Raw genomic sequence first — 24,049 nt, 5'->3', positions numbered from 1 at the left:
TCTGCAAAGCGACAGCAGTGCTCCTGTCTGCCCTCCTAGTCCAGCCGTTCTCCAAGGGACATCAGCCCTGATGGGGTGCAGTGGACCTTTCCCCTCCTCCATAAAACACAGTTATCATTCTTTCTGGAAATGATACCCACAGATCACTAATCACTTTGAGTGGGTGAAAATACATGAATTGTGGAAGGAAGAAAGAAAAGAGGGAGCCAAATTGGATTTTCATAAGTATCGAGCAGCAAAAGGAAGAGGGGGAAATGGATTTTTTTTTTTTTTTTTTCCTTTTTGAAAAAGTATTGAGCTGCAATAATCTGGATGGAAAATGTGCTTAAAGCCAAGTAGCAGATTTTGCCCTTTTCTTTTCTCTCTGCTTGGCCGAGAAAATGCCGTGAAGGGTTCTGAGTGAATGAGAGTTTGCAGACTCTGAATGGGTATGAGCAACGGTTCTTGGGTGTAATTGGTAGCCACGCTTGTTTATGATATTTATAGGATCTTTTAGCTTTGAGGCAAGATTTCCACTCGCCCCAAGGCTAAAAGGGTCCACAGTAATTGTTTGTCTGCGTGTCGAAGTGTTCGAGATATCACTCCAACAATCTATGCACAACTTAGACAAGTGGTCAGTCTCGCTTGAAGTGACCTTTAAAGATGTGTGTACGTGAAAGGACGGACAAACAGACAAACACACTCATGCACAATAACCTTTAGAGAGTGCCCGCTGAGTAGGTGAGTTAGAATGTGTTCCGTGTAAATATGCATGAGTAAGGCTGCCTGCACGTATTCTTCACGGTCAGTGGATGAAGGCAGGAGAGGGAGCGAGGTGCCTGCATGTTGGTGTGTGTACGTCGTGTGCAAGTGCACGAGTGCGTGTTCAGGGGAGGTGGATTGCGAGGCATCGTTTGTGACTCATAAAGAGTCGGCAATCAAAAGCAGCTCTTTTTAACACACTGTCTTATGGAAAAACACACAAATGGTTGTGCACTACATGGACACGTTACAAACACACACAGATGATCAGGGTCACAGTCTTTGTAATTCTCTTGGTATTCTATCTTTAAGTTTTTTGTCCCACTACCTCCCATTGCTCTCTGCTGGACATATGTATGATAGCAGTTTTTCTCCCAAAGACACAAAATAGCACACACAAACACAGCAGACGAGCTCCATGCTGACTCCACCATATGTGGAGTTGGGAGTGGTAGCAGATGCCAAGACAAGAGGAACCAGTCAGTACTAGCAAAGTACAGCATGTCTTCTACCTCTTTTTTTTACCACTGTGCAACAGTCCAAATAATAAATCAAACAGGGACTAATTGCAAAAGTGATAAACTGATTGTTGATAGTTTAATTATACTTTTATCAACAAGCTTCCACATTAATCTGTTGTTTAATCTTCACTGAAATGATGCCCTCACTTTTGGAAAGTCGATGCACTTCTGATGCTGCATCATGGAAAGATTATAATGTTAAATATACGTTTTTCTGTGCTTTAATAGTGTGAGGGGAAAAAATGTCAGAGTGATGTTTTCATCTCACTTTGCCACTTATATTCAGTCAGTAAACTATACATTCTGTTTTACCACACAGCCATCACATTTATGAATGCCATTTTCACACTTCATAGCCACTAAGGGTCAGGAAAAGGTAAAAGAAGCGAGAAGTTCCACATGTTAAGTTTTGGTTTTACAAATTAAACAAAATGTATGTTGTTAATCTCAGAGGGAAATTGCAAATGCTGTGATTTTTGCAAGTGAAATTGAAGGTACTTATCCTGTGTACTGGACCTTGACTCCCTACATGTAAAGTAAAATTAATAAATTACCTCTAATAAAAGAAGTTAAGAATACCACTCATCTTACCCCTTTAATAAATAAATAAATTCTCCTGCTTTGGTTGGTTAGCTCCAATGGCCTGATCAGGTTATGCCCAGTATTTATTTCAGCACTGATTAAAAAAAAGAAGAAAAAAGAAGCATTTAATTGGATAGAAACAAGATATATTCCTGTAGAAAAGAAAAAAAAACTTTTGTTTTTCTTCAAATAATAACTACAACACTACTTTTCCTTCTTTGTTGCAGCAAATTGAGTTTTAGGTAAATGTTAAGGTACCATATTATGCAAGTTTAATGATCTAAAAACAAAATATCATTCGTATTATTTGACTAATCATTTGACTTCAGTGGCAAGTTGCTTTCCTTGTTCTTAAAATGAATAAATAAGCAAAGAATAAGCAAGAAAGTGAGAAAAAAGTTCAAATAAATAACTATAGATGCAAAGCTAAAGAAAAATTGTTGTTGTATATTATACATATGTTACTCTAATTTTGTGCTTGAATGTAAATCCAGATGGTCTCTGGGCCTTTCCCAGGACAATTTAAACCTTTATTTCAATTACAGAAACATTATCTATATATAATACACTTGCATATTGCCCAAATTTCTGTGTCTGGCAGTAAAGTCTGCTCAATGAGATTAAAGTTTACTATATTGCCTAATTGTTAGTGGAAGATATCTGTCAAATCTTAGCAGCTGTTATTGTAATGGTTACATAATTTCACAATACGGGCAAATGAGCAATGTCCAACTAGAGAAAAGAGAGACACTTGGTGTGAAGAGGCAAGTGTCCAGTGATTGGCTGCCTGCCTTACTGACTGGCATGAACTTTGGTTCCCGATGGCCACATCTTGAGTTGCTGAAAAAAAAAAGTGCCCTCTCTGGCCATCAGCAGTTAAAAAGCAATTGCAGCAAAGTTTTTACTGCAAAATGTACAATTTTCCTGCATATACTTTCAGATCTAATGGGACTAATTCTGCCTCCTCTCTTCTCTACTAACACCCATTACAATACAACGCTCATTAATGCTTAACACCCATGCAGTTTTTGTAATGAAAGTCACAACGCCACATACAGAGCTCTACACCCACATTATCAGGGAGATGCACAGTTATTGAATTCAGTATGGGAGATGTGTTGCATTCCCACTGGTAAATGTATACTTTTACTGGTAATTGTATGCAATTACCATCCTGTTAGCAAGCGTACACTTTAATTCTTTTAACCTTCACTGCAGTGCTAATAGGGAACACGGAAAGCTGATGCACCCGGTAATCGCCTAAAAATAAAGACATCAAACAGACTCCCCATTTTCAGAGGATGAAGGAAAAAGATAGAGCGGAGACTGGCTGTGAGTATGCGAGAAAGGGAAGGTGGGAAGAGGATAGGGTACATAAGTGTAGGAAAGTGATGGTGAGGAAAGATAGGAGCGCATTCAGGAAGTGGGAAAAGAGAGGTGGAAAGAGAAGGTCGGAGATGCAGAGGGAGACAGGGAGGAAGATAAGACTGCAGCGTTTCTCAGCAGGACCACTGCATATCTCCTTGGGCTCCTCTACTCATCACAGTCTCTCATCAGCCAGGACGGTTTTCATCTGTGTTGCAAACACAGCATCCAACACAAGCACGTGCACACATGTACACACAAAACACAAGTGCACTGCTTCTTTTTTTGGAATGAAAAAAAGAAGTCTGCTTGGTGCTCCAATTGTCTCTTACCTGCTCTAGCAGTTTCCATTGTGTCTGGGCGGGTGCTGAGTGGAGCGGCCCAATTGGCGATTCACTTCAGTACCCCATCTGGCATTTGAGATTCATTTCTTTGCTGTTTGCCAAAACAAGAACAAACACATGAGCAAGGAGACACACACTCACAGGAATTACACACACTCATTTACTTGGGATACTTGTCTGGCATTTCTAACTGAAATAGCCACTGCACTCATTATAGACCCATTACGCTACCTTTATGAAAAGAGATGTTTATGCCCTTGTTATTTGTTAACAAGCTGCCGTTAGAGGGTTTTATTAGTTGTGTGCATCTTTGTGTGTATGTGATGTCATTGTATGCGTGCAGATCTGTGTGCATTTGTCATCTGTTGGCATAAATAACTTGCCTAAATGTATTTATTTCCAGTGTGCACATTTTTTCTTCCTCGCCGATCTTTGCTGTGCATTTGTGACATTATATATGCACATTTATTTGTGTGTTCATCTGTGTGTGTCTAAAAGGGATGAAACTGACTCTGATCTTATCCAGCTTAAGACAAATACACTGTTCCGCCTGAAGACATTGTCATGGAAACAAGCTGGTTTCCCTGGGTACCAGAGAGGAGGCCAAATTCAAGCTATGCAGACAGAGACGAGAGGGAAAGAGAGAGATGAACACAGATAAAAGAGACAAGAAATAAAAGATTCAACATAACAGAAGGAAGTGTGTTTCTCGCTGTTTTTATTTGTTTTTTCCTGAAAATGAATGTAAAGGCAATTATACAGTATGTGGTTTAAAACAGTTCTACTCTGCTTGTGTCTCTCGCTTGTGAGATCATGTTTTCTGAATAATCTAAACTTGATTTATCCAACATAAGTCAGGCTTTGGTTTTCAGTGCTGTTAGTTATATATAGTGATATTGGTGTTTCAGAAACAGATGTTAGGACTGGAAATAGCCATATTTTTTACTATTTGTGTAGTGGCAACATAACTTCAACATAATAGAACCATTCCGCACTCCGATCGCACTTACTCTTCATGGTCCTTAAGCAGGACGTTATAAGAAGCTTAAAATAGTCCATTTAACTATAGCATATAAAGACAAAAATATTATTAAAACTATACAAAACCTAGCTAAATTTTCCATAGCAGGTCAAATAATACATTACTTATGTATTTGTATTAATACAAAATATGGTTCCATTATAATGTTATGTACAAAAACATACAAAATAAACATGACACTAACAATTTGTATCAAAGCTAAATAATTTTGTGACTAAAGACAATCATTCTTTTCCACACTGACATATAAATTGATTATTTTTCAGATAGTTGATAAGAGCTGACTGTCACAGTAGCTCATAAAAAAAACAAAAAAACAAATCAGGCATTAAATGGTAACATCTTGTTTTTATAGAAAATCAATCATGAAAATTATTGTTAGTTCCATCACATCAGTCAATAAATCATGTAATCTATTTTATAAAATAGTGTCAAGTCTTACAAGAGTCCGGTCCTGATTATCTATGTACACCTTCGAAAAGCAAAACAGCATTGACGGGTCAGTATCGCTGAACTGGTATTTCTAAACCTTCTATCTCACATTAGGATATGAGTTTCTTCATTTTAACATCAACAACGACAGAAAAAGAAATAAGAGATCAACATTTCAGGCAGCCAATCTGTCACTAGTGTCCTGACAGTAATATCCTCCTCCACAGTATTGCTCCCTTGGCTGTGATGTGATTACCCCATCGGTTTGAAAAGCCAGACGCTGTATATCTCCGAATAGAGATGGAAACGTCAGTCGTTTAGTAAACTTGACTTTTAGTGAATGAATTTTCTCCCTTGAACATAATATAGGAGCTCTGCATATGTTGGAATACATTTACATACATTTCCAACTCCAGTCATCTACATCTGTATACTGTACGAGTGTTTAGTTAATCCACCTGTCTGTTATTAAGAAAGGATGCCTTCATGCTGGATATTTGCTGTGTGTGTGTATTTGGATGTGGCCTGAGAGGAGCTGATAGCAGAACTGCATGGTGGGCTAAAAACGAGGTGCAGGGGAATTGCTGTGTGCTATCACCAGAATGACAGGGCTGCTATGATTGAGCCTTGCTACACTAGGATTTAGATACACCAGCATTTTTCCTCTTCTTCATTCTCTCCAGCCATCCATCCCAGCTCCTCTGCCACTCCCTTTCCTTGTTTCGTCTTTCTGTTCCACTATTTTGCTTCTCCCCTCTTCCATTTTGTGCTCCACATCGCCATCTTTTCTTTTTTTTTTTATTTCTTCTCCTTTCAGATTCCCTGGGTGTCTCTCCCTTCCCTTCTATCCTGCTTCTTTCTACCATGCTCCCTCTATCAGGTGCTGTATAATGAAGGCTCCCCTGATGTGCTCCCAGCCTCCATCCGCCATTTTGATTCAGTACAGCTGTCCATGATAATGTACTGTTCACTCAATCACTCTTTCTCTCTCTTGCCCTCCTTCTCCATCTCTCTTCCTGTCTCTCTCCCTGAAAGACACATGCACACTTTCGCAATTGCTGGAGCCCCCCCTGTAACAGAGGGTTACCATGGAAATGACAAATTAGCATGTGAAATGTTGAGGAGGAGACCCATGAGACGAGAGAAAGCCATAAATGAAACGCACACAATGGCCACATGTGTACAGACACACAAAACATCTGTGTGATATGTATTTGCTCATTGGAGATGTGTTAGAGTTGTAGCTGGTCCCTGGCAGCAACCATCAGACCAGCTATTCCCCCGACAGATGGCTTTATTCATTAAAGATCTAATGCCAGTCATCTTCATCTCTGATTATTTCTACTCCTCTTTAGAGAACATTAAAGCTCATGTCTTCTTACCTTTCTCTCATCCCCATCTTGTTTTGTATTTCTCTTCTTGTCTCGCTTTGAGACTTTTCCACTTTATAATTTACACCGTGGCTGTTTTGTGCAAGCTGTTATCATGTCCTCAAGTTAAAATTCAGAGACTGCCTCAAAGAAAACAGCAGCTGGACTCATCATTCAGCTAACCAAAATCGCCATGCTTTTCAAATTCTGTCAAAATTGTCTGACAAGAACCGTAATCTTCTAACTAAATATTAGTGACCCTTTACCAAAGCAACATTAGGGTCTTTGTTATGCCACCACTCTTTGTTTTTGTTTGGTCATTCCAAACAAAGTGGTCGGTGCTTTCAAATATCACTTAGCTGCAAAATTAGACATTAAAATCAGTAGGCAGCATGCAGCTATTCCCTACACCCAAGGTGAAGACCGTGATGCTGGGTCAGAAATGCATCAACCTCCTATCCTACTGCATTAGTTTAGAAACAGAAGAGCAGGATGCATAAAGGGGTTTCTGGTGCATAAACCTAAACAAGAGCCAGATTAAAATAAAACACCTGAAATAAAAAAAAAAAAACAAAAAAAAAACAAAGTGACCAAAGAAAGTTTCCACAGGTGTATTGAACTGAAATCTTTATCATTTCCACCTTATTATGGTAACCAGAAACCTTTGTGGCCATTTCAGTTGGACATCTTGTTATTGTCTTTATTAATATAGCAAACATACAATATTCATCCAGCCTCATTAATATTCATTATGCAGAAAACAGATCAACAAGTGCACCAGAGGCAGCAAACACCAAGAAAGCAGTTACTCCTGCAAGCTGTCTTACTTGCTTCTGAAATCTTGAGTGTCCTCCCTGGTGTTATGAGAAACCAATGAAAAGAGAAAGAATACATTTTGATTAAGCACAACTGCAATGAAATACATTGTTAGCTGGTGATTTAATTATTCTTTCTAGTAGTTATTTAATCATTTAGTCTGTAAAGTGTCAAATTAAATATTAACAATATCCTAGGTTAAATTAGGAAGAAGCTGAAAACATCTTCAGAGTGCTTGTTTTGTTCAGTTCTTGCTGGCATGAAAAAGAAAAAGAGTCCAAACTAATCATTTTGGAAGCTTAAACCAACTACATGTTTTAGGATGAATTATTCAGACAGAGGGATTATTTGAGTGGGTGTCAGTAAAATCAATTGATTAAGCACTGACTAATCAAATAACTATAACTGCTTTACTGTAAGACCTCCTAGAGATACAATAACCCAGTTTGAGGGACTGCTTTCTCCTTTCCTTTATTCGTTTAGCTAAATCTAATCAAGTGGTATTGTCTGCTTTCTAATTGGCAGCACAAAGGCAAGCTACTGCAGTCAGGCCTTAAATCTAACCACAAACACGAGAAGAACTTACCTCTCATTCTGTTTCCATTTGATTCAATAGTTTCTCTCTTTTCCGCCGTATTTCTTCGTTCGCCGACTCTCTCGCTTTGATCGACAGCGTTTTCCACAGGATGAAGTGTGACATGTGGTGTGTATGTCAGTGTCTGCCTCAGTGTTTACTCTGAGCTAATACTGACTCACTCCATTAATCTGAGCTACAACAGATCCACTCCAACCTGCCCACTCCAGAGCCAACATCTTCCTGTGTGTTTCAAGTGCATCTGTGTGGACCACGCGAGCTCCATACTTGGCCTTCTTTGTGTTTCGTGTCATCCCATATGCATTTTTCTGCCCGGATTCGTGTGTGTAGTCGTGCGAGAGTGTGTGTGATGTAATAGAATGAGCAGTGAGTGTTTGCAGTCCAGAGCTTCCAGATCGATGCGGAGATGCTTTATGTGCTCCTGTCTGCTCTAATGACGTGTCTGTAAATTAGCAACAGAATGGTGGAGCACCACACTGAAACCTAATGGCACCTCTGTAAATTACCGCTTGAATACTGCCGGACGGCTGTGTGTGTTCTCATTGTGAACAGCTTTCCTCCCCACCCCACCCCCACCCCTTTCTCCCCAGCCTCCCCTCTCCTCTCCGGCATCTCATCTACATTTGTCTGCGCGTGTGTCAGTAAATATGTGTGATTGTGTTAACATTTGCGACTGCTCTTTATGTCCATGCACGTTTGTGTGTGCGCGCCGTCGCATGCCCCTCCCTCTTCCTTTGCTCTCTCGCTACTTTCAGTAAAGACTAGCCCGAGGCCGTGAGTTGGTAATAGCGTTTCTGACAGCAATACACCAATATTTACAGAGACCAGCACCCACACACAATCTCATGCACACATAAAGAAGCATGCAGTTGCCTGTGCACGCATGCACTTGCAAATGCTTGAATGCAGAGTTGCACACGCTGTTTTCCTTTTGACGCACACACACACACACACACACACACACACTTAATTAACATGCTGGGAGGGAAGGAATCATACACTAGGGGGAACTCGCACATGCTGGCAAACAACGTGTTGTTTCTCACTCGTATATTGGCATTCACACTTTTTTTAATGCAACAGAAGCAAAGAAAGGCAATTTGCCACAATTGGCCTTTGAATTCTGATATATTCTCACTTTTTCCTTCTCATTATTCTCTGTGTGTTATATTCACTCAAGTGCGGCCGATTCCATTTGAACACTCCTCTCCCTGCCTCTCACTACCTTAATAACCTTCAGTTATTAACTTACACTTCAGTCTATTCATTACGTGGCAATCTTTTCTCCCCTCTGCTCTCCAGCAGTTCCTCACCAAGTGTCTTTCTGCAACTTCACCTGTGTGTTAAACGCTCCTGTGTTCTTTTCGTTAATGCAAGCTGCAAGATGGTGGGTTGTGCCGGAGGCTCCAAGGAGCAGGAAAAAAAAGAGGCCAGCAAGATGCATGGAGAGAAATGGTGGCATGAGGCCAGGAGGGAGGTGTGAGAGATGTAGGGATCACTGTGAGGAGAACGCAAGAGCGGATGTAGAGGAAGGGTGATGCTTCGGTGGGGAGGGGGTGGGTGTGAAGGAGACAGATGATGTCGCCCCTGCTTGTTTACGCCAGTGCAATAGTATGATGGTTTTTTTCATGCAGATGTGTGTAGGTGTGCTTTCTTCTGCCTGTTTGCATATACGAACAGGCACTGATGTGTGAGTAGGTGTTAGAGAGCAGATAAGTATATGTGAGCTTAAAGATGATGGATTGCTAAACCTTGGTCTAGTATCCTTGGGGGTCAAAAAGGGTGTGCAAGGTAAGTTTCTATTGGCCGACTGCCTGTTACTCTGAATTCTAATTGGCTACTCCTGCCCGCTTTGGCTGGTGTGACGCTTACGGGCTGCTGTTCTCCATCTTCATTGTCAGTCTTTGCCATCCTTTTCAGATTCCTCCACCTAACCCCCGCCCCCTTCATCCACTGCTACTGCACATACTTACACTGACACACACATTCTGGCTTTAAATGAACATTGTGAAATAAGCCATGTTGTCAAACAAGACCACATCACTTTAGACTGCCAGCACAGCTGTTCTCTCAAAAGAGAGGATGGCAGGTTTCATAACAAGTTTGGAATGCAACACATTCGCGGCTGTCTCTCTCTCATCCACACTGTTTAATCTCTAACCCACATGACTGATCAAAGCTTGTTTACCCACCACTCTATGGTACGATTAGAGGTATAGAAGGAAGTGTGTCTTCCAAGTGCTGGCATCAGTGAGGCTTTGCTTGACAAGAACATTTTCAGCATCTTTAAAAAAAAAAAAAGAAAGTGTTTTTGTACCACATATCTGAATCAAGTTTAACCAGGACTGGCTGAGATTTGTTTTTACTCTGCCGGCTCTGATGAACACCCACCATTTTCATCTTTCAGCATTTTGTGACGAGCAGTGTGGGAAGAAGTATTTAAGCTTGGATTTGGTGTTAATCATTAAATGGTGTTTAACAGCGTTGTAACATTTCCGCAATTTTCCTCTCCCTGCTTCCTCCCCTTCTTCCCGTCCCTTTCCTTCTCAGCTCGCGAGGAGTACGTTGCCACCTTCAAGGGCTCTGAGTTCTTCTGCTATGACTTATCGCCCAACCCCATCCAATCTAGCAGCGACGAAATCACGCTCTCCTTCAAGACACTGCAGCGCAACGGTCTGATGCTACACACTGGCAAGTCAGCTGACTACGTGAATCTGGCACTAAAGAACGGTGCCGTGTCGCTTGTCATTAACCTCGGCTCCGGGGCTTTCGAGGCCTTGGTGGAGCCTGTCAACGGCAAGTTCAACGACAACGCCTGGCACGACGTCAAGGTCACCCGCAACCTGAGACAGGTAACCAGACAACAGAACGTAGAGGAACGAGCGGCCGAGTAGAGAGAAGGAAAAAAAGGAGAAGGTTTAAAATGACTGAGGGAGGGGCAAAAAGACCGCAAATAGTTGATGCATGAATGGATGGAAATTTAAACGCAAACATTAATTTATTGATTGTTTCAAATCATTTTAAGTGCTGGAAAGTTAAGAAAGAAATGCCAAACACTTGCTTGGTTTAGTTTTTGAAGCTTTGATACTTTTCCCTTTACTTTACCAATTAAAATGAAATGTTTTGACTTTTTAATAACTAAAATTGACATTTTAAATCATCCCTTCTGGCTAGCGTAAATTCTAGCTTTGTTTTTTCCCCCCACTGATGTCCATATCTGCTTGACTTTAATGCTGCCGGCTCTCTAGTTTAGAAACGGAGGCAAGAGTAAACATAATCCAAATGAAATGAGAAACAGTGTCAGCAAATGAATATGTCTGTTAGGTGAAGCTTTGACTTTGTCTAATAGTTTAAGTGTGTTTTTTGACTTTGGTGAACCGCAGTCTGCTGCAGATGTTCCAGAGGCAATGGGCAGCTGCAAAGACTGTAGTCTGCTGCAGGAAACTAATCAATGTAGAAGCTACCGTCAGTGGTCTGTCGTTCAACTGCACTGATGCTGTGGTAGTAAGAAAATTCCTGAGGTTTTGGTCTTAGTTTACAGTTGGTTAACCACCAGACCAGCTCTGCTTTCAGCTCTAGGTGAGTGCTTTTTCAGTCGGGAGTGTGCGTATGACTGAGTGTGTGAATGACTCTGAGAGAGAGAGAGAGAGAGAGAGTGAAATAGAGAACACTGAGGATCACCAGCACTCAGGTGCTTGTAACCTACCTGCGCCCTGCCTCTACCGTTTGCCTGTCTGTACTACTAACTTGACTACTAACTTTACTAACCTGCTAGTGAAACTAACCACCATCCATGGAATGATTCATTCTACTAACCTAACCTGTGCCCTTCTCCTAGAGAAACCACTCCAACCAACCTACTAACCTCACCAGAGGCCTTCTAGCTTTCCTTTTTTTGTTCCCGAAGTTGTTCTGTTCACAGTTTTTTTTTTTGCTTTCCTTTCTCCCCCTCTCCTACAAAGCACTCAGGCATTGGACACGCTATGGTAAACAAACTCCATTGTTCGGTAGATATCATTCTAATTGTTTCTTAGTTTGGGTTTTCCCCGTGTCTATTTCCTTTTGAACCATAGACATGAAAACTAAACCAATAAAAGGATAAATGCGGTTGGTAATCTTTTACGCTTAAAGAGCCCCCGCCCCCCTCTTTGCCAACCACTTTTTTTTCCTGTAAATCCTTCCCCCACTCCTTATCTCTACCGTTTTGGTTTTTTTTGTTTTGTTTTTTTTTTCACCCCATCACTCTGTGACTGACATGTAGGCGTGCACAGATTGGCTCATCCCTCACCTGCACGCAGATGACGAGCCCCACCCTCCCTGCATGGCGTGACTCAGAAACCCTTCCCCTCTCTGATTGGTCCGTAAAGTGGATAGAGAGGTTCCTCCTCCCCCTTCTTTTTTTTTAATCTTCTTTTGATTTTTTTTCGTCCTACACTCTGCCACTGCATGTTCTTCATGGTGCCTCTGAGTCATCCTATCCTTTTTGTCGTGTTTTTCTTTCCTTTTTCTCCACTGCACCCTCTTTGCCAGTGGTTGCATGCAGAGAGATGAACAGGCTGCATGTTTGTATATTTATGTGTGTGGAATGAGCTGTAGACCATCTAACACCTGTGCGTGTGTGTTTGTGTGCGCATCAAATTCTGTATGCCCCTCTATGCAACATCTCATTCAGACTCGCTGATCCAACAAACCCCCCCCAGACCACAAACTTACTAACACCATCATCACAACTCACCCTAACAACACAACATAACATCATCAAAACTACTAACAGCATTGAAGTCATTAACCCTAACCTCAGTAACCCAACACTGCTTGGCCTGACACAAGTGGCACCATGTTGTTTGCCAGTAGTGCAACAACTAACAACTACTAATAACTTAACAGTACTAACACTATATAGCATGAAGATGCCTGCGGAATTTTACTAACACCTGGCTGGGCAGGAATGCCTGGTGATACTAAGCACTGTCAGTGAGAGGGAAATGTATTGTTAGTGGGGAAGTAATCGGCTCACAACCTTTATGGGCAGTTGAACACGGTCAGCAATGTACTGGAGAATATTGTAGTGATAATGTAGTATTAATTGCAACATACATGTGATGTCACGGCGTCTCAGTGACAGCTAAAAGCCCCTGCACAGACCATTACACGGCAGAACGGGCTGATTAAATTATAAGAGCACCAGTGTCACTGAGGTGAAGCATTTAGGAATGCTGTTGTTTGTATTCTAGGAAGTTAATCAAATTGCATTTTCTACTTCAGCTTACAGTATGAGACAGAGGAATAATGTGAAGAACCTAGAATGGTAAGGGGCTTAATCAGGTAACAGACTAGTTTTTTGATTGTTTTTTTTTTTTTTTTTTAACTTCAGGGCTGCACAGACCAGGATGCTTAATGGAGTTAGACTTTGCTGTCATGGCAAACTCAGTCTGAAGGCACACAAGCATATTTTTATTGGTGGCCCTGAAGCTTCATGTTTGGGCTAATCCAAATTAATATCACACAGAATCAAATTTCCATTCTGTACTGTAGAATTACACTTATTTATAGGCTAAAGATAGCAGACTACATAGACTGGACTACTGAGTGTCTTACGAAATGCTGGGAGAATGAGTGATATTGAGTGGCATTCATCAGTGTGCAGCAACCTAGTTTTAATGACATTAATACCAGATACGTCACAAATGCAGCTTCACTTCATAGTCAGCACTGATCCAACTTCACCAAATCTAATTCCCAACAGCAGCACAACTATCCAATTCCCAAAACTAATCAGGCCTTTTCCCAAACAGATTGCAAATACATTGGTAATCCAGACTTTACGGGGGCTAATTTGGCTGGTCAGCGCCTAGCTAGCGCTTAGCGCTGCCTTTGGTGTGAGTATATAGCGTGTCCTTTCCCTGTGCTTTGTTGTGTAGGTGACGATCTCTGTGGATGGCATCCTGACCACAACGGGCTATACACAGGAGGACTACACCATGCTGGGCTCTGATGACTTTTTCTACGTTGGAGGAAGTCCCAGTACGGCCGACCTGCCTGGTTCTCCTGTCAGCAATAACTTCATGGGCTGTCTAAAAGAGGTATGAGGCGTGCTTAGTAATGTGAATGTGCCTGCACATGGAAACCTGACTGTGTTGGACATTGTGAAAGAAAGAACACAATAATCCTGATTGATTGTACAAATATGAGATAACAAACAACTGATTTAGATTTTTGAGAAGATAAAGGATAATATTCTATTAATGCCAAGTGCTGTTCTGACTAATGCTGCACATATTTCTCTTTTCACAAATGCCAACTATCTTTTCCCTGACCCTTTCTCTCTATCGCTTCCCTCCCTTCCATTTCTGTGAGGCATCACACATTGCGTTTTACACACATTTTCTTTTAATGTGCTCCCATACACAGAAATGTTTCCATTTGGCAGACTCACACAAACAGGCCCAGACACACACATCCTCCCCAGCATCAGACAGAATCAGTGATGAGTGTCGTTGAGGGAGTAGATACAGCACTAAGCACTAACATGCTAATTAGCTATGCCACAGAGATGCTCCATCCATCCGCTCTGCTTGAAATGGGCCACAACACTGCAGACGCAAAAAAACTCACATAGCACACTGGCGAGAACACACTAATACACATGCTAGCACTCTATCTTAGCGTGTATGCACGCCATGTGTGCATGTGCGTACCAAAAGCAAATTTGCACAATATTTCTGCTGAAACACAAATAAGCATCCATATAAATACGCGGCTCTTGAATTCACAAACTCCACATCCTTATATCCATTAAATACACACTCTGCCTGAGTTGTTCTTTAACTTGCAGAAATTCACTCAAAGGCATAAACAAACAACCAAACGACCTGACAGATGATGTGCCAAACAGAGAGCTGTCTGTATCAGTGGTGAATGCACTCTGTGTTGCTTCATTAAGAGTGATGGTGTTTAAACAAGGCAGCCACAGTCAAAGTGAACCCTCCATTTACATATTTAATACGGTGATATGATAATCCATGTGAGCAAATTAAGATGTATGCGCTGCATCACACACATGAGCAATCACAGCTAGAACAATTTTCTACATTTGATGTGGCATAGGCACACTCCTCCACGCGTTTGTACTCACAGGCATACACCACCTCGCAGGATTTGTCATCTCCAAGAGTCACCTTCCTTGCTGTACAAACAGACATTAAGCTTCTGACTTTAATAAAAAGTGAAAACAGAGGTGAAAAGCAAAATGTAAAGAACCATTTCTGCTGCTCACAGGTCATATGAGGAGGTCTGGATTCATAAAGCCGAGACTGTGTGAGCTTGTCTGTTTCAGCATCAAAATGCTCGGCACAGGGATGCTCTTTACACTCAAGCTGCTCAGTTTTAAGGCAGACTGTGTCAGGGAAAAGAGGAGCGAAGAAGATAAAGAGAGTAAAAATGATCATAGACGAGGCAGGGTCAACCAGGATGTTTCAAAAGATGTTTGAGTGCCTCGCTCTTAAGGTTGCTGCTTTAGCATAAAAATGAAATGTTAAGTAAAAAAAAAAGGACATTTCCTTTTCAAGAAAAAATAGTCTTGTATAAAAAATCTTTCATTTTTCTTTGTGTTATATTGTTTATGAAATTGAAGAAGAGACAATATCTCTAAGGAAAGAAATAAAAAAGTGGGATATGAGAGATTTTTTTTTTATTCAAAATTGAATTCAGGTTTCTTTTGTCTTTTATCTCCCCTAAAGGTGGTGTACAAGAACAATGATGTACGGTTGGAGCTATCTAGGTTGGCAAAACAGGGAGACCCAAAAATGAAGGTATTCACTTTCAACAGCATGTACAACTTTATTAAACAATGCATTTTACTCTCACACATAGAACACAGACATCCCTTTTTGTATCGCTACTTCCTGTCGGGTCTCAGGAGACTTAAATTGTCAGGATTTTAACCAAATGGGATGATATATTTGCGAGGTAGACACATGGTTCTGCCTTTTACTCAGTTCTCAGCTGGAATCTGGCTTTACAAAGGAATCATTTTGGCTTTGACATTACCTGCAGTGATTAAACAACCAAAAAATTTCAGCGACAGATTCTCCTAACATTTCCTTTTCCTTCGTCTGCCTCAGGTGAGTGGTGTGGTGTCCTTTAAGTGTGAGAGTGTGGAAACGCTGGACCCAGTGACCTTTGACACCCCAGAGTCCTATGTGGCACTAAGCAAGTGGACAGCAAAGAGGGCAGGATCCATCTCATTTGACTTCAGGACCACAGAGCCGAATGGGTTAATACTTTTCAGCCACGGCAAACCCCGACAACAGCAACGCAAGGACCCACGCACCCCTCCAACCATCAAGGTGAAAAATCTGTTTTTATAAAAGCAAATGCAAAATTTAGGGTTTCATCTACAGCTGCATATTAACTACAATTCCACCTGGACTTGTTCATGGGAGGTTTACCAGCGAATCACTCTAATGTGCTGTAGTTAGTACAGTAATACGATTTAATGCACCATACCAGATTATAGCTGGAAGCTAATTCACATCTCTGGTCCCTTGGCAGGTCAGGGCACACACTGCAAACATACATACAAACAAACAAATGCATCTCATGAAAAATAAATAAATTAAAAAATGGTGGAGAGGAAATACAACAGAGGGAAAGAAAACAGAGCAGTGTTGTGTAAATTAACATATCCGAAAGGCATACTTGTCAAATGAAGCAATCCATGAAAATAATAAGTCAGTGAGTGTAAAGCAGTTCATCCTCCAGCAATCTTTTCAACTTGGTTTAGAAAATGCTAATTGAGCTACAAGCCCCCGCATCAACAGGTAAGCCATCCCGTTGATTTGCAACTGTTACGAAGATCACTGATCATCCAAACACAGTCTGGTGAAAAGGTAAAATCTCATAAAGAGGATGTTCCCCTGAATCTGACGGGGAAGTGAATATATACAGAACAATGCAGTAGTGGAGGAGAAAGTTATTTTTAATCATGTTAAGCAAACATATAGATCCATAAATAGTCTGAAATATGAGATAGAGTTAAGAAATGTCTGCAACACAATGTGTCATATATAAAATGATTATAGTGCCGATGAAGATTATGGGTGCATCCAAAGAAAGACGTATCTGATAGACAGAGTCAAGTATCAGGCATACAGTATATTTATGTATGTGTCTGACATATATATGATTTTTTTGTTTGTTTGTTTGTTTGTTAACCCTTTCTGGGGAAAGTGACTATTTTTTATCATATTTCTTTCATGTTAAGCATGAAACTTTTTTTTTTCCTTTTTGTTAATGTAACAACCAAATAAAAGTCTTGGTACATACCAGAAGGACAATTTTAGGTCAAAATTTCTAATTTCAAGGTATTTCATTAACATGTTGCATGAAATTAGGATTTTGACCCTGTATTACATATACAAATTAAAAGATATTTTAAAAGATTTTAATTTAAGCAGTTTTAAGTCCAAAATAGTTATTTTCAAAAGTTCTTTTATATTCCCGAGAGTTCATCTAGAAACAGCCTTCTTATAAGGTTTTACATATATTGTTTCACAATACATTTCTTATAATAGTTTTTTTCCTTAAATAATAATAAAAACAGCAGTACTGTTATTGCCCCTTTAGAAATTAAAAAAAAAAAAAAACATATTTTCATCATTTTACTTGTAACGTTTGCTAAAACAACAATGCAGTAAATGATGCTACATAGTTTGAAGGAATGTTTCTGTTTCCATGGAAAACAAGGAAAATTGCTTAATCATTCAGGACTGAATAACTTATCAATTACTGCAGTGTTTACATATATAAAATGAGCTTCTTATCTGTTTCTTGTTGTAGGCAGTTACATTTCTATCGCCAAGGTTTTTTTTATGTTAATAAACCTCCATTTAAACCCAACTATACTCCACAGAGTTTCATACCACCAACCAGTCTCATACTTCTAAAAAAGTATTAGTATTGTCCCTGTGATGCTCAGAATACTAACACTGTGTCCATTAAACATGCAGGTGGATTTTTTTGCCATTGAGATGCTGGACGGGCACCTGTACCTGCTGCTGGACATGGGCTCAGGAACCACCAAGACAAAAGCCATCGACAGAAAAGTCAATGATGGAGAATGGTATCACGTCGACTTCCAGAGAGACGGGCGGTCAGGTATGCTTACTGCTCTGTCAACCAAAATGGAGGGTGATAAATATTTTGAAACAGTATAGCAAGTTCATCTATAACTATATTGTTTTTACTGAATCTGATTTTAGGGATTTAGTATTGATTATCTTGATGCAATTTATCTACCGGGAAAAAAAAGCCAAATTTGAAGTTTTATTGCCTGATGATGATTTGTGACATGGTATTCAACACCATGACCTGATTTGCTATGAACTCATGCTTTGTGTCAAATATACTCCGGAACATACTTATATAATACTCCTTGTTGCAAACTCCAAAAGTATTTTCATCCGCTTGATACAGGCTGGTGTAATTATTGTTCTAAGGCTGTGTTAATTATAGACTAAACGCCTTTAGTGGAGGCTGCCAGTGCTCTCAGTGGGGGTCTTGTTTGTTTACTGTAACTGCACTAATGCCTAAAAATAAATGTATTAATGATTTATTGGTGACGGAGCATTAGATGTAGCACTTAAACCAGCTGGAGTCGGCAGAAATCTAGAAAAGTAGAAAAAAGAGGGAAAAGGAAAGAAAGTAGCAAACCAACAAACAAACAGGAGAATTTAAGCATAAGACTTTCCACCTGCAGTCGCCCCTTTCTTCTTCCTCACATACCAGCTTAGCTTTGGTTTTTGCATTAATAACACCATCAGCAGGAACCAGAGTGTATGTTCTTGGTTTAGGAGCTTACTCTTTTCCCCATTTATTCTATGTTTAAATCTTGTCTTGGTCCTTCTGCCACTACCTCAGCTGTGGTCTATGAATTCCCCTGGTTGGCCAGAGTATCCCATCATGGGCAACATTTTCCAGTTTCCTTCTCAGACTCCTTGAATTGCAAAATGCTGAACTGCTACATTTTTTTGCCCAATAACTCCAAAGAAAAAATGACTGCCCACCATGCTACCTGATGACCGTGGCCTGTGGAGTTTTAGATTTGAATTGCGTCTGATTATGACAATGATTTGTGGTGGCGATGATGAGGAGTACAGAAAAGGGGAGAAAGGATGATGATGATGACAGTTATTATGATGGCAGTGGTGACATTGACGATTGTTGATGAGAGTGTTCATAATGAAGGTCAAATGATTACGGAGGTTGTTTCGATATGTTCAGGAACAATCTCAGTGAATAGTGTACGAACAGCGTATACAGCTCCGGGAGACAGCGAGATCCTGGACCTGGATGACACTTTGTACCTTGGAGGTCTACCTGAAGATCGCGCTGGACTCATCTTCCCTACAGAAGTAAGTGTGTTAACAAAGGGTGTCTGTAATATTTCATACTATCAATGACATTGGAGCAACAAAAAATAAACAATTATAGTAAATAGTAAATAATAGTGAATGATTAGGGATATCTATTGTTATTAGTAGGATAGTTTTTTAAATAAAACCCTTGAATATTGAAAAATGTTCTGCTTTTGCTGCAATATAATAAAGTCAGCAGAGCATTTACATTTCAAATGAATCAATACTGAAAATGATTTTTAATTTAATTCTTATAAAGTCTTTTTGTCTGCATAACTGTTTCTGGAGTCATTTGATTATAATAAGTTCTTTATTCACATTACTAAGTACGCCTCATACCTCTTCTATTAAATTCTTACTCAATTAAGCGTTTTAGTTACATGAATGTAAAATGTGTGAATATGAAGGAATATCAAAATAAAGTAAATATCTTTAGGTCCGAGAAAATTTCCCTCAGATTTAACCTTTACTTTGGATGGTGTCATTTCTCAAAGATAATGCCCTATCATGTATTTACTTTTCATTATGTCATATTGGCTAGTTTTGAAATATCTGACATGGAAGTTGATGATAAACTAAAATAAACATTTAGTTGTAGCACAAATCAGGAATAATGCATCTATTATAAACAGGTGTATTCCAGAAAAGATCAAATTGAATAAATTGGCAATAGACACATGAGAAAATATGTATATAAGGTTTAGGAATATGAACAGATTTTCATATAAAGATTTTCTCAATACTTAATAAGATTAATACAGAATCAGAATTAGGAACTTCTATTGTCATTGAAATGGCTTATCGAAATTATTCCATTATTATTCCATTATTCCAGTAAAACCCGTCCAAACGGGATCAGGCAGACTCAGGCAGCAGCAAGATGAGCGACGCACCACCACTTCTATTTTTCACACACGACACTGAAACTACGATGTTTCTGTCTTTTATTATTTACATCTGCACAATCCTTCTACCCTCTCTGCTCCAGTTTAACTTACAGCAAACTGCACAATACACAAACTAACTATCTAGCTGGTTAGCATGCTGACTTCAGTACAGATTCCAGCGACTCTACTTTACAATATGATTCAACATCTTTTCTATAACTAATGTTGTTCTTAATTGTGACTTTAAAGAATTATAATGACAAATAAAACAGATTAGTCACCTACTGATCCCAGATTAAACAAACAGGTTTCGTGTGCAATCTAGAAAGTCACCATTTGCAACTCTCAGTATTTCTTTTCATTAATTCAAGCAATAATTCTGTGCTAGCTAATAAAACATGTAAAACTAAATTAACGTAACAACATTTAGCTAATAGCTAAGAATCACGGTACAACACTGCTGCCTTCTTCCTCAGGTTTGGACGGCTCTGCTGAACTATGGTTATGTGGGCTGCATCAGAGACCTGTTCCTGGATGGGCAAAGCAAAGACATTCGGCGGCTAGCTGAGGCCCAGAGAGCGGTGGGGGTGAAGCCCTCATGCTCTAGAGAGTCACCCAAACAGTGCTTATCCAACCCCTGCCAACACAATGGCATCTGCAGAGAGGGCTGGAACCGTTATGTCTGCGACTGCTCTGGGACGGGCTACTTGGGACGGTCCTGTGAGAGAGGTGAGGATGACACTGCAGGAGAGCTGACAGGAAGGGGACTGAAATAAATCTCTTACTGAACTTGTGGCAGATGTAATTTTAATATGCAGGGGTGATAATTACTCATTCTCACAATAGAGATAAGTAAGCTGACTCAAAACAGTCACAAAACGGCAACAATTTGTGAAAATTCACAGAACGTCATGATGTAAAATGCCATCATAATGACAGCCTTGTCCTTTGCTTTTCTTCTTCTTGAGAACAGTGATTAATACCAAAGGAATGAGTGACAGGAGACAGATGATGTGGAAGTCTTAAAGTAAAAAATAACCCCATCAACTATTGAAAATATATTATGATCATCAGTTATATTAGGTCGTAAAAGTTTTATTCATTATACCTCAGAGTTATGCTCTTCCTCCCTAAAAAAAACAAAAAAAGAAACATCCTAACAGATTACATCAGCATGGCAGTGCTTGTTCTGGTCTCTGATGCACTAAAAAGGCTCCCTCATAAAAATTTATGGTAGATAAAAATGTAACTAGAGTCTTACTCAGACAGAAAAAAAAAGAAAAATCTGAAATTGAGTTTGGGTGGGTTTACCCTGCACTGTATCTCTAGCTATAAGGCTGAAAATGACAGACGGCCGGCAGGTGGGCAACAGCTTTGGATAGTTGTAGATGGAAAATGAGGTTAAGAAAAAAAAAATGCTCAGCAACAAAAATAATAATAGTGCTGGGTTTCTATCTTTGGGTGCATCTTCTTTTTTTTTTTTTTTTTTCATTCCAAATTACACATTTTCTGTGTCAGAGGCAGAGCAGTAAAATGCAGACAGGGAAAAGAGAAAAAGAACAAAGGTGAAAAAGAAGAGGTGGGAGGAAGCAGAGCTGCAGACAGGACTATTGGACTGCTATAGATGTAGTGACTGGGAATCGATGAGAGAGGAAATGTGCAGAAAGCAGGGAGCAGAAGCTGTGACTGAGGAGGGTGGATTCACCGAGCTGGAACCGCCATATGACAGCAGGTGAGGAGAAGAGGAGGAATGTGAGATGGGAATAGAAAATCTGACAGAGAGAGAGAGAGAGAGAGAGAGTTACAAGAAAAAGTATGAATTCAGATAGAAAGAGAAATGGCAAGCAGAAAAAAGATTGGCAGAGGGACCGATACAGGCCTGTTGAAAAAGGAGCGAGATGGAGTCAGACAAGAAGAAGAGTAGAAATGTTGTTTGTGTCACAACTGCTGATGCGTCTCAAGTGATGATTGTACTATCATCTAACAGCAGATATATGGCGCGCGCACAGACGCTCGCTACTTTTCTGAACGGTGTTGATATGAAAATGTTTTATTTAAGGGGACAAACATCCGCAGTGCACCCTCTATTTCTTTTTCTTCACTCCGTCTTCCTGTCTACATCTTTCTTCGTCCCTCTCTGTGTGCATTGAGGGGTCACTAACTGGTGGTTCGGTGGATTAAAGGAAGCACAGATGGAGAAGCAGATGGAGAGAGTGATTGGCCATGTTTATGCCTTCTACCTGCGGTTTCTCCATCCCTTTTTCCCTCCTTGTCTTCTCACTCTCTCCTTTGTTCCCCCTCTCTTCTCTTTAATGAACCAATGTGGTCGTCATGCTTTGGCACTGAGATGACTTCTTATTTTCTTGCAGCACGTTTTAAGTTCCATCCTGCTTTCTTTGATGTAAACACTAAGAACTGATATAGACAATAAATTATGTCTAGGCATAACATAACGGCTTATGGTGTTGGTGTACTAACTAATGATGTCAATCAGAAATACCATAATTAGACAGCAGAAGAAGAAAGAAATTGAAGCTTGAAACATGAATGAACAGGTTTACTTTCTTCTTAAAAGGCACCACCAGAACACTTTGGAAAAAAAGGACTTCAGTCTCAGAAAACATGACAACTTGTGGAAAAGATTGTTTACATTAACAGAAGTTCACATTTAATAAAGCAGACATATTTACATGTTCTGATATTTTCATATCTTCAGAAAAGTGTTTTGGACCAACCAGCCAAATATGAAATAGTAAAGTAATTGTTAAGAGTAAAACAAAAATCTGCTCTCAGACACTTTGGGATGCCTCCATCTGGCATATTGATTGACAGATCTCAGATCAGCTCAAATGAAACACACGGAGCAAACAGAGAGAAGTTTGTTTTAAGTGAAGCAAAGTGCTTAGATGTGGAATCTCAAACACAAACTGCAAATATTAAAAATTTCTGCCACCATCCAAACTAAGTACCTAATTTAGTAAATTATAAAACGTACATTTTGATAGAAGATATGTCCTAGCTGCAACGGATTTAACAGATATACATTAGAACAGCAGGAGCACACTAGTGAGGGGAGCAACAGACTCAGACTAGTGGTTGCATTGTTCTATCTGTTAATTCCTGTTGTAAAAAGACTGTAAAAGCACCAAGTGAATAAATAATAGGACAGATGCTGGTGGTAATCCTGAACTCGTTATCACTGCAGCTCTGCACAAAACGAATCCACACAGCAGCCACCGACCAGTTACTCATAAAACTTCATTGTCTCAGTCGGCGTGCTGCCTTTGGGCCCCTGCGACGCACTACTGGGTCTGCTGGTGTGTTGCCAGGTCTGCAGCAGTGCTGCATTTCAGCATTGATGTTTACAAAATGTACTCAATTTTTCCATTTTGTTGTTGGGATTATTTGTGCAACTTCTGGCATCCAGAGAAACTAAACCAGTGTGAAAGGAAGCTGCTAGCCAAAGGCTATTGGTTCTGAGGCCTATTTACAGCAGTTTAGTCTTTTATATATGCAATCCATCCATGTCCTGGATCTGTTATTATAGACCAGTCCTCAAAATCCAAAGCAGAAATCTTAGGATTAAAGAATTAACCCTGGTAAAACACAGCTGAATCATGCAATTGTGACTGGAGTTTCCAAAGGTGTCAACCCACCAAACTCTACTAATGTCTACATATCTGCATGGACTTCACATTACCTTGGAATAATTCTTATAGTTTTGGTGATTTTTGAGAATTTTGCATCAGTAGTAACAAAACTTGCATTCACGTTACTGCACAGAAATGTATTCATTGGAAACAGGCGTCACAGTGATAGTTAAGAATAGCCAGTTTAATTAAGTTCACCTCATATCTATATTTTGGATTTTGGGAGGAAGCCAGAGTGCCTTTGACATATGGTTGTTAAATTTATTGCTATGTGTCCTTAGTTGCCA

At 39.9% G+C, this 24,049-nt stretch overlaps 1 protein-coding gene across 1 annotated transcript in view; it reads left to right on the top strand.

Annotated features, from left to right (window-relative positions):
- nrxn1a (neurexin 1a) overlaps positions 1–24,049 on the top strand; it is a gene marked incomplete at both ends in the record, with an annotated part of 54,653 nt that overhangs the window by 9,209 nt on the left and 21,395 nt on the right. Inside the window, 8 exons of the mRNA XM_079261357.1 lie at positions 10,359–10,660; positions 11,771–11,794; positions 13,730–13,891; positions 15,548–15,619; positions 15,932–16,156; positions 17,819–17,966; positions 19,092–19,222; positions 20,589–20,841. Of these exons, the coding sequence (XP_079117483.1) occupies positions 10,359–10,660; positions 11,771–11,794; positions 13,730–13,891; positions 15,548–15,619; positions 15,932–16,156; positions 17,819–17,966; positions 19,092–19,222; positions 20,589–20,841 (1,317 nt within the window). The remainder of the gene's footprint in view (positions 1–10,358; positions 10,661–11,770; positions 11,795–13,729; positions 13,892–15,547; positions 15,620–15,931; positions 16,157–17,818; positions 17,967–19,091; positions 19,223–20,588; positions 20,842–24,049) is intronic.

Source organism: Telmatherina bonti (genome assembly GCF_933228915.1).
Source record: "Telmatherina bonti genome assembly, chromosome: 21".
NCBI classification, from domain to species: Eukaryota; Metazoa; Chordata; class Actinopteri; order Atheriniformes; family Telmatherinidae; genus Telmatherina; species Telmatherina bonti.
The sequence above is the reverse complement of the archived record's forward strand: the minus strand, read 5'-3'. Positions and strand labels throughout refer to the sequence as shown.